The 12,141-nt window shown below is 35.0% G+C and overlaps 1 protein-coding gene across 3 annotated transcripts in view; it reads left to right on the top strand.

Moving 5' to 3' along the window:
• The window catches only part of MNAT1 (MNAT1 component of CDK activating kinase), a 236,227-nt gene that overhangs the window by 142,956 nt on the left and 81,130 nt on the right, over nt 1-12,141 (top strand). For 2 of the 3 annotated variants that reach the window (XM_054449240.2, XM_063651662.1), the window contains exon 7: nt 917-1,038. In XM_054449240.2, the coding sequence (XP_054305215.1) occupies nt 917-1,038 (122 nt within the window). Of the gene's footprint in view, nt 1-916; nt 1,039-10,330; nt 10,427-12,141 lie in introns of those variants that run through there. The other variant, XM_054449241.2, reaches the window with a different exon arrangement.

Raw genomic sequence — 12,141 nt, forward strand, 5'->3', positions numbered from 1 at the left:
CCTTTCCTGTTCTTTGAAGAAAGGCTTCAGGATCTTGATCACACTTGTTTAAAATTTCCACTGAATGCCCTGCTCTTGTCTGCAGCTGATCTGGGTGCAACAGTTTTGGCACCCACTGAGTGGTTTGCCCAACTTTAATTTTTCAGTCAGAATTGTGTAAGCTGAACCAGTTGAGATGTCTGTGGTGTTGCCTATTGTTTCTGCTGTTAATCATCAGTCCTTTTCAATTAGGGCATGAACAAGTTTTTTTTTTTCCCTCACAAATTGATGCAGATGGTCTACCACTGAGGGCTTCATCTTCAACATTTTCTTGTTCCTTCTCAAAATGAGTTATCCATTTGTAAACTGCTGATTTCTTTGGGGCATTGTCCCCATAAACTTTTTGTAATGATTTTGCCATTCTTCCATCCAGTCTTCACCACAGATGTTTGTTCTTGTTTCAGTTTAGTAGAATTCACATTGCTCTGATAGGAGCTTTTTTCAAATGGTCTTATACTTCTTTGTGCTTCCAACTAGGTGCTGTTCAGACATGTTATAACAAGTTAGTACAAGTTTGTTTTGGTGCAAATGTTTTTAAAATCCATGCATAGTTTTAAAATAATATGTATTTTTCATAAACTTTTTGAAGTCTCTTGTATTTGATGACTTCTACCATTGACATTGAACAACTGTACTGCTTAACGCTAAATCTGAATTTAATGATGGATTTGGTTTTCCTCTTTTAAATCATGTGTAAATGAGTATTAATTCTATTATGTGGGTTTTGGTTATGCAATGCATTGTACCCATAGAACAGCACAACTAATGGCTAATACTTCTAATGTGAGGAATTTAATTCATCTTTAAAATGATTATAAGTAAGTAGCAATATGAAAATAATACTAAGAGGTATTAACTTCCTTCATTTTTCTAACAGGGTCAACATATTTCACTGGCACCTATTCACAAGCTTGAAGAAGCTCTGTATGAATACCAGCCACTGCAGATAGAGACATATGGACCACATGTTCCTGAGCTTGAGATGCTAGGAAGACTTGGGTATGTGTCCTAAAGAACTTTACATTGAGGAGCTGATATGTGGGACTTATTGCTGTTCTTAACTGACATGTTAACATTCTTAGATTTTCAGTTTATAGAACTTTACTGTTTTGTGAAAAATGAACAGTACTTAATACTAAGTTGTTTTATTTAGTACATTAATTTTTCTATGGACTTGTTAGGTCTCTTGAGATTGAGCCTGGAATACATTAGTTCTTTTTTAAGTCTGTCCTTGGCAGCCATATTGAAATGGCTGTTTATTTTCAGTCATGAGTGTTTTTTTCTTTTTTCTTTTTTAAAGAAATTGGGGCTTCATTTAGTTAGTAGTAAGCCAATAAAAATATGAGTTGGGCTCCTTGCCATGAAAAAGGGTAGATTTACTCATTGTGCACTGTCTACAGTGAAACTACATTTATGAGCCATGAGCCATGAAATATATTTTGTTGAAAGGTATAATGTAAGGCTGGTCCTGTGGTTCAACAGTCATATTATATATATATCCATTCTGGAAATGAACCTGGGATCCTGGCTTTTGTGAGGGATGGAGAGATGGTTATAGTCTCTCTCATGGGAGCAAGTGGGTATTTGTATACTTGAAAAGTGCAGGCACAGATGTTGCTCGATGGAGCAAATCATTTCTTGGTCTCATTTTAAAATGTGAACTATTGAATGAAAGGCTGATCCAGAAACTGTTGTTGCTTAACAAAAGAAAATAGTGGAAAGAATATACTATGAAAAAAAAGTGGGTAAATCGAGGCCAAGCAATTAAAAAGCAATAGAAAAAGTCAGAGACCCCAAGAACAAAAACAAGAAAGATGAAACAAATAATAAAACCTACATGCATCTTCAAAAACAAAACCAAAATCTGGAACATGTTGCATAATATTTTACATGTGAACATCAAGGCTCCAAGGTAAAGTTACATTTAAATGATATTTAATATCTTAAGGCTAAATTTTATTTAGTTCTTTATTCTCTTAAAGTCCTACAGCCTACAAGCATGAAGCCAACAGGATGTAAAACAACCTAAAATCCCCTTTGAGATAACAGATTTATTAAACAATTGTCTTAAATGCTAAAATTGAAGTTTGAGGAGATAGACAATATTGTGTTTTATAATGTAAAAAGTTATACATGATGTAGACATTTATTTCTTTTCTCTTACAAAGAGCCAGAATTGTGTATCTTTAAAATAAATTTAACTCAAAATCTTTACTTTTAATGTCCGTGAAGTTAACGTGTTTAAAATAGTACTCCTCTGTTACTAGGTTTTGCATTTTCCAATAATTTTGTCAAAATTTTTCATATACAGATTTTAGTATGTTCAGGTAGCTTTCTTCTGTTCCTAGAATGTTGAATTATTATTATTTTTTTCTTGAGACAGAGTCTCACTTTGTCACCCAGGCCGGAGTGCAGTGGTGCAGTCTTGGCTCACTGCAACCTCTGCCTCCTGGGTTCAAGTGATTCTCATGCCTCAGCCTCCCGCGTAGCTGAGGCTGCAGGCATGCACCACCATGCCTGGCTAATTATTGTAGTTTTTGTAGAGACAGGGTTTCACCATGTTGGCCACGCTGGTCTTGAACTCCTGGCCTCAAGTGATCTGTCCACTTTGGCCCCCCAAAAGTGCTGGAATTACAAGTGTGAACCACTGCGCCCGGCCCATCTTTTAATATACTGAATTCAGTTTGCTGGTGTTTTGTCAGGGATTCTTGCGTTAGTGTTCATAAAGGATATTGGCTCATAGTGTTTTCTAGCTTTATTAAGATATAATTAAAAAAGAAAAATGATATATTTAAGATAGAGAAGATGTTTTTTAAGTATTAATTTTTGTGGGTACATAGTAGGTATATATACAGTGGGCTACTGGAGATATTTTGATACAGGCATGTAATGTGTAATAATCACATTAAGGTAGATGGTATATCCATTATCTCAACATTTATTCTTTGTGTTACAAAGAATCCAATTATATTCTTTTAGTTATTTTCAAATGTACAATTAAATTATGATTGACTATAGTCACCCTGTTGTTCTATCAAATACTAGTTCTTGGCCAGGCACAGTGGCTCATGCCTGTAATCCCAGCTCTTTGGGAGGCTGAGGTGGGCAGATCACTTGAGGTCAGGAGTTTGAGGCAAGCCTGGCCAACATGATGAAACCCCGACTCTACTAAAAATACAAAATAATAGCTGGGTATGGTGGTATGCACCTTTAATCCCAGCTACTTGGGAGGCTGAGGCAGGAGAATCACTTGAACCTGGGAGGCAGAGGTTGCAGCGAGCCAAGATTGTGCCACTGCACTCTAGCCTGGATGACAGAGCGAGACTCTGTCTCAAAAACAAAAACAAACAAAACAAAACCAAAAACTAGTTCCTATTGATTCTTTCTATTTTTTTTTCTACCCATTAACCATCCCTACATCCTCTCCCACCTCCTCACTACCCTTCATAACATCTGGTGACCTTCCTTCTACTCTCTGTCAGTTCAATTGTTTTAATTTTTAGCTTCCACAAATAAGTGGGAACATGCTAAGTTTGTCTTTCTGTGCCTGGCTTATTTCACTTAACATAATGACCTCCAGTTCCATGTATGTTGTTGCAAATGACAGGATCTCATACCTTTTTTATGGCTGAATAATACTCCACTGTGTATATGTACCACATTTTCTTTATTCAGTCATCTGTTGAGGGATATGTAGATTGCTTCCAAATCTTGGCTATTGTGAACAGTGCTGCAACAAACATGGGAGTGCAGATGTCATTTTGAAATACTGATTCCCTTTCTTTTGGGTATATACCCAGCAGTGGGATTGCTGGATCATATAGTAGCTCTATTTTTGTTTTTTGACAAACCTCAAAACTTCTCCATACTGGTTGTACTAATTTACATTTCCACCAACAGTGTACAAGATTTTCTTTTTTCCACATCCTCTCCAGTACTCGTTACTGCTTGTCTTTGGATAAAAGCCATTTAAGCTGGGATGAGAGTCTATCTCATTGTCGTTTTGATTTGCATTTCTCTGATGATTACCGGTGATGTTGAGCATTTTTACATATGACTGTTTGCCATTTGTATATCTTCCTTTGAGAAATGTCTATTCAAATCTTTTGACCATTTCTAAGTTGGATTATTACATTTTTTCCTGTTGAGTTGTTTGAGTTCCTTACATATTCTGGTTAATAATGCCTTGTCAGATGGGTAGTTTGAAAATATTTTCTCCCATTCTATAGGTTGTCTCTTTGTTCATCAATTTCTTCGCTGTGCAGAAGCTTTTTAACTCGATGTGATCCTACTTACCTATTTTTGCTTTCGTTGCCTGTGCTTGTGGGGGTGTTCCTCAAAAAATCTTTGCCCACTTCAGTGTCCTGGAGAGTTTCCCCAATGTTTAATTTTAGTAGGTTAAATAGTTTGAGGCCTTAGATTTAAGTGTTTAATCCTGATTTGATTTTTGTATGTGGTGAGAGTTAGGGGTCTAGTTTCATTCTTATGCATATGGATATCCAGTTTTCCCAGTACCATATTTTGAAGAGACTTTCTTTTCCCAAATGTATGTTCTTGGCACTTTTGTCAAAAATGAGTTCACTGTAGATGCATGGATTTGTTTTGAGATTCTCTATTTTGTTCCATTGGTCTCTGTGTCCATTTTTATGCCAGTACCATGCTATTTTAGTTACTATAGCTCTGTAGTATTTGAAGCCCGGTAATACAATTCCTGAAGTTTTATATCTTTAAAGTTTCTTTAAAGATAGCTTTGGCTGTTCTGGGTCTTTTGTGATTCCATATAAATTTTAGGATTTTTTTTTAATTTCTGTGAAGAATGTCATTGGTATTTTGATAGAGATTGCATTTAATCTGTAGATTGCTTTGGGTACTATGGCCATTTTAACATTATTGATTCTTCCAATCCATGAACATGGAATATCTTTTGTGTGTGTGTGTCCGCTTCAATTTTTTGCATCAATATTTTATAGTTTTCGTAGTAGAGATCTTTCACTTCTTTGGTTAATTCCTAGATATTTTATTCTAGCTATTGTAAATGGGATTACTTTCTTGATTTCTTTTTTAGATTGTTCACTCTTGGCATATAGAAATGCTGCTGATTTTTGTGTGCTGATTTTGTATTCTGCAACTTTACTCAATTTGTATATCAGTTCTAATAGTTTTTTTGTGGAGTTTTTAGGTTTTTCCAAGTATAAGATCATATCATCTGTAAACAAAAATAATTTGACTTACTCCTTTTTGCTTTGGATGTCCTTTATTTCTTTCTCCTGTCTGATTGCTCTAGCTAGGACTTCCAGTTCTGTGTTGAATAACAGTGGTGATAGTGGGCATTCTTGCTGTGTTCCAGATCTTAGAAGAAAGACTTTCAGTTTTCCCCCATTCAGTATACTAGCTGCAGGTCTGTTATATATGGCTTTCATTATGTTGAGGTAAATTCCTTTTATACCCAGGTTTTTGAGGGTTTTTACCATGAAAGGATGTTGAATTTTATTAAATGCTTATTCAGCATCAGTTGAAGTGATCATATGGTTTGGTCCTCATTCTGTTGATATGATGTATCATATTGATTGATTTGCATATGTTGAACCATCCTTGTATTCCTGGGATAAATCACATGTGGTCATGATGAGTGAATGATCTTTTTAATATGTTGTTGAATTCAGCTTGCTAGTACTTTGTTGAGGCTTGCAAACACTGTCTTATAACCCATTATTTTAAGCTGATGACAACTTAAGGTTGATAGCATAAACAAACAAATAAGCAAAATCAAAACTAGTAAAAACTCTACACTTTAACTTTGTCCCCTTGCTTTTTAACTTTTTGTTGTTTCTTTATATCTTATTGTACTGTCTGTGTCTTGAAAAGTTGTAGTTATTATGTTTAACTGATTTATCTTTTAGTTTTCCTACTTAAGAGTAGTTTATCTACCATGATTACAGTGTTGGAATATTCTGTGTTTTTCTGTGTACTTACCATTACCAGCGAGTTTTGTACCTTCAGGTGATTTCATATTGCTCATTAATGTTCTTTTCTTTCTAATTGAAGAACCGCCTTTAGCATTTCTTGTAAGACAGGTCTGGTGTTGATAAAAACCCTCAGCTTTTGTTTGTCTGGGAAAGTCTTTATTTGTTTCTCCTTCATGTTTGCAGAACATTTTCACCAGATATACTATTCTAGGGCAAAAGCTTTTTCCTTCATGCCAGTCTCTTCTGGCCTATGACGTTTCCACTGAAGAGTTCGCTGCCAGATATATTGGACCTCCATTCTATGTTATTTGTATATTTTATCTTTCTGCTTTTAGAATTCTTTATCCTTGACCTTTGGGAGTTTGAGTGTTAAATGCTTTGAGGTATTCTTTTTTGAGTTTAATCTGCTTGGTGTTCTGTAACCTTGTACTTGAATACTTGAATATTGATATATTTCTCTAGATTTGGGAAATGTTCTGTTATTCTTCTTTTGAATAAACTTTCTACCCTCATCTCTGTCTGTCCCCTATTTAAGCCCCATAACTCTTAGATTTGCGCTTTTGAGGCTATTTTCTAGATCTTTTAGGCATACTTCATTGTTTTTTATTCTTTGTTTTGTTTTGTTTTCTTTGACTGTATTTTCAAATAGCTTATATTCAAGTTCACTCTTCTGCTTAATCAATTCTGCTATTAAGAGACTCTGGTTTTGATTTGTATTTTCTTGATGATTAGTGATGTTGAGCAGCTTTTCATACACCTTTTGGCCATTCATATGTTATCTTTGGGGAAATGACTATTCAGGTCCTTTGCCCATTTTTAAATTGAGTTATTTGGTTTTGCTTGCCTTTGAGCTATTCAAGTTCTTTATATAATTTGGGTATTAACCCTTTATTGGATGTATAGTTTGCAAATATATTTTCCCAATGTGTAGGTTGGTTTTTCATTTTGTTTATTTCCTTTGTTGTCTAGAGCTTTTTAGTTTGATGTAGCCTATTTGTTTATTTTCGGTTTTGTTGTGTATTTGGTGTCTTATCCAGAAAACCATTGTCAAAGTTAACATCAAGGATCTTTCTCACTATGTTTTCTCTTAAGAATTTTATGGTTTCAGGTTTTATTTTTAAGTCTTTAGTCCATTTTGAATTGATGTTTTTTGACATGGTGTATGATAAGGGCCAGTTTCATTCACTTGTATGTGTATAGTTCTCTCAGTGCCATTGACTAAAAACATTAGCCTTTTTCCATTGTATGTTTTCATGCCCTTATCAAAAATTAGTTGACTGCAGATGTTTGGGTTTATTTCTGGGCTCCCTATTCTGTTCCAATGTGTATATGTTTGTTTTTGTGTCAATACTATGCTATAGCTTTGTAATATTGTCTGATATCAGCAAATTTGGTGTCTCCAACTTTGTTCTTCCTTTTCAAGGCTGTTTTGTTTTTTGTGGGTATTTTGTGGTTTCATGGGAACTTTATAATTTTTTTCTATTTCTATTGAAAATGCCATGAGAATTTTGATAGGGATTTTGTTGAATCTGTATACTGCTTTTGGTAGTATGGACATTTTAACAATATTCCTCTATTCTTACGGACATGGGATTTGTTGCCATTTATTTATGTTGTCTTTAGTGTTTCATAGTTTTCAGTGTGTACAGCTTTGACCTCCTTTGTTAAATTTCTTCTTAAGTGTCTTAATCTTTTTGATTAATCTTTTCATTAGCCTTTGAAAAAGGCTAATGTAATGTTTTGATTACATTACATTAAAGGCTAACGTAATGTTTTGATTTTTTTTCAGATAGATCACTATTAGTATAAAGAAATATAGCTGATTTTTGCATGTCTGTTTTGTTTGATTACAAAAAGGCTAATGTAATGTTTTGATTTTTTTTTCAGATAGATCACTATTAGTATAAAGAAATATAGCTGATTTTTGCATGTCTGTTTTCTATCTTGCTACTTTGTTGAATTCATTTTCTAGTTCTAACTTTTGGTCTAATCTTTATGATTTTGTACATATAGGATCATGTCATATGCAGAGAGGCATAATTTTACTTCTTGATTTCCTATTTGGATGTATTTTATTTTTCTTGTCTAATTGCTCTTTATAATACTTCCAATTCTATGTTGAATGTAATTGGTGAAAGTGGACATCCTTGTCTTGGGGTCAGGCAAAAACTGAAAACTTTTCCTCTGTTGATTATAATGTTAGGCATAGGCCTTTCATAAATGACCTCAATTTTGTTCAGGACGTTTTATTCTAAACTTATTTTGTTGACAGTTGTTATGAAAAGATTTTGAACTTTGTCAAATGCTTTCACTGCATATATATTGAGATGATCATGTGGTTTTTATTTTTCATTCTATTAATGAGTTGTATAACATTGATTTGCATTTGTTAAACCAACCTTGCATCCCAGGGATAAATTTCACATACTCATGATGTAAAATCTTCTTGGTATGTTGTTGATTGTATCTCTTCATCTGAGATACTGGCTTTTAGTTTTCTTGTAGTCTCTGTCTGGCTTTTATAACAGAATGTATAGTCAGGGTTCTCTAGAGGGATAGAACTAATAGGATAGATGTATATATGAAGGGGGGTTTATTAAGGAGTATTGACTCACACGATCACAAGGTGAAGCCCCACAATATACCATCTGCAAGCTAAGGAGCAAGGAAGGAAGCCAGTCCGAGTCCCAAAATCTCAAAAGTAGGGAAGCTGACAGAGCAGCCTTCAGTCTGTGGCTGAAGGCTTGAGCGCCCCTGGCAAACCACTGGTGTAAGTCCGAGAGTCCACAAATCGAAGAACTTGGAGTCCAGTGTTTGAGGACAGGAAGCATCCAGCATGGGAGAAAGATGAAGTCTGGAAGACTCAGCAAGTCTGCTCTTTCCACCTTCTTTTGCCTGCTTTATTCTAGCCACACTGGCAGCTGATTAGATGGTGCCCACCCAGATTGAGGATGGGTCTGCCTCTCCCAGCTCACTGACTCATGTTACTCTCCTTTGGCAACACCCTCACAGACACACCCAGGAACAATACTTTGCATCCTTCAATCCAATCAAGTTGACATTCAGTATTAACCATCACACAGCGTATAGAATGAGTTAGGGAGTGTTTCTTCCTCTTCACTTTTTTGGAAACATTTGAGAAGGATTGGTGATAGTTCTTCTTTAAATGTTTCATCTAGGTTACCCAATTTGCTCATAGTTCTCTCATATAATCCTATAATCATTTTAATTTCTTTAGAATTGGTAATAATGGCTCCACTTTCATTTCTGATTTTACTAATTTAAGTCTTCTCTCCTTTTTTCTTAGTCTATTTAGCATTTCTGATTTTACTAATTTAAGTCTTCTCTCATTTTTTCTTAGTCTGTTTAGCTAAAGATCTGGTAATTTTGTTGATCTTTTTGACAGAATCACCTCAATTTATTTATTTTTCTCTTCTCTATTTTGTTTATTTCTGCTTTAATCTTTATTATTTTATTTTTTCTGCTAGTTTTAGGTTTAGTTTGTTCTTCTCTTTCTAGTTCCTTAAGTGTAATGTTAGATTGTTAATTTAAAACTTTTCTTGTTTTGTTTAGTTTTTTTTTGAGATGAAGTCCTGCTCTGTTGCCCAGGCCAGAGTGCAGTGGCATGATTCAGCTAACTGCAACCTCCGTCTCCCATGTTCAAGTGATTCTCCTGCCTCAGCCTCCTGAGTAGCTGGAATTACAAGCATGCACCACCCTTCCTGGCTAATTTTTTGTAGTTTTAGTAGAGACAGGGATTCACCATGTTGGCCAGTCTGGTCTCGAACTCCTGACCTCAAGTGATCTGCCCACCTTGGCCTCCCAAAGTGCTGGGATTACAGGTGTGAGACACTGTGCTTGGTCAGATTTTTCTTGTTTTTTAATGTTAGCACTCATAGCTATAAATTTTCCTCTTAGTACTCATTCGCTGTGTCCCATAAGTTTTGGTATGCCTTGTTCTTGTTTTTATTCATTTCCAACTATTTTCTAATTTTCCTTGTGATTTTTTTGAAACATTGGTTATTTAATAGTGTATTGTATAATTTCTACAAATTTGTGAATTTTCTAGTTTTTCTTCCATTATTGATTCCTAATCTCATCCTGATTGGGGAAGATACTTTGTATGATATCAATTTTTTTAAAATTTATTAACACTTAAATGATGGCCTACAATATGGCCTGTCCTGGAAAATGTTCCATGTGCACTTTAGAGGAATGTGCAGTGTATTTTCTTGTAGTTGAGTATAGTGTTCCATATATGTTTTTTCAGTCTAGTTGGTTTATTCTATTGTTCAAGTCCTCTGTTTTATTTATCTTTTGTCTAGTTTTTCTATCCATTATTGAGAGGAGAGTATTGAAGACTTTAACTACTATTGTAAAACTCTCCCTTTGGTTCATATGTTTTGATGATCTGTTATTAGGTAAGTAAATATTTTAACTAATATGTTATGTTCTTTTGTCTTATGAACACTTTAAGTTGAAAGCCTATTTTGCCTCATATTAGTATTTACCTCTGTTCTGTTTTTGTTACTATTTGCATGGAATAGCCTTTTTCATTCTTTTACCTTTAACCTATTTGTGATTTTGAATCCAAAGTTAGTTTCTTGTAGATAACATATAGTTGGATCATGGTTTTATTTATTTTTTATGTATTCCACCAATCTCTATCTTTTGATTGGAGGGTTTAATTAAGCTACATTTAAAGGTATTACTGATAAGGATGGTCTTCCATCATTTTTTATTTGTTTTACATGTGCCTTAGAGCTTTTTCTCCCTTATTTCCTACATAACTGTTTTCTTTTTTTTTCTTTTGCTTTTATTTTATTTTATTTTAATTTAATTTATTATTATTATACTTTAGGTTTTATGGTACATGTGCCCAATGTGCAAGTTAGTTACATATGTATACATGTGCCATGCTGGTGTGCTGCACCCACCAACTCATCATCTAGCATTAGGTATATCTCCCAATGCTATCCCTCCCCCCTCCCCCCACCCCACAACAGTCCCCAAAGTGTGATGTTCCCCTTCCTGTGTCCATGTGTTCTCATTGTTCAGTTCCCACCTATGAGTGAGAATATGCAGTCTTTGGTTTTTGGTTCTTGCGATAGTTTACTGAGAATGATGATTTCCAATTTCATCCATGTCCCTACAAAGGACATGAACTCATCATTTTTTATGGATGCATAGTATTCCATAGTGTATATGTGCCACATTTTCTTAATCCAGTCTATCATTGTTGGACATTTGGGTTGGCTCCAAGTCTTTGCTATTGTGAATAATGCCGCAATAAACATACGTGTGCATGTGTCTTTATAGCAGCATGATTTATAGTCCTTTGGGTATATACCCAGTAATGGGATGGCTGGGTCAAATGGTATTTCTAGTTCTAGATCCCTGAGGAATCGCCACACTGACTTCCACAATGGTTGAACTAGTTTACCGTCCCACCAACCGTGTAATAGTGCTCCTATTTCTCCACATCCTCTCCAGCACCTGTTGTTTCCTGACTTTTTAATGATTGCCATTCTAACTGGTGTGAGATGGTATCTCATTGTGGTTTTGATTTGCATTTCTCTGATGGCCAGTGATGGTGAGCATTTTTTCATGTGTTTTTTGGCTACATAAATGTCTTCTTTTGAGAAGTGTCTGTTCATGTCCTTTGCCCACTTTTTGATGGGGTTGTTTGTTTTTTTCTTGTAAATTTGTTGGAGTTCATTGTAGATTCTGGATATAAGCCCTTTGTCAGATGAGTAGGTTGTGAAAATTTTCTCCCATTCTGTAGGTTGCCTGTTCACTCTGATGGTAGTTTCTTTTGCTGTGCAGAAGCTCTTTAGTTTAATTAGATCCCATTTGTCAATTTTGGCTTTTGTTGCCATTGCTTTTGGTGTTTTAGACATGAAGTCCTTGCCCATGCCTATGTCCTGAATGGTAATGCCTAGGTTTTCTTCTAGAGTTTTTATGGTTTTAGGTCTAATGTTTAAGTCTTTAATCCATCTTGAATTGATTTTTGTATAAGGTGTAAGGAAGGGATCCAGTTTCAGCTTTCTACATATGGCTAGCCAGTTTTCCCAGCACCATTTATTAAATAGGGAATCCTTTCCCCATTTCCTGTTTTTGTCAGGTTTGTCAAAGA

The sequence above is a fragment of the Pongo pygmaeus genome, chromosome 15 (genome assembly GCF_028885625.2).
Source record: "Pongo pygmaeus isolate AG05252 chromosome 15, NHGRI_mPonPyg2-v2.0_pri, whole genome shotgun sequence".
In the NCBI taxonomy this organism is placed as follows: domain Eukaryota; kingdom Metazoa; phylum Chordata; class Mammalia; order Primates; family Hominidae; genus Pongo; species Pongo pygmaeus.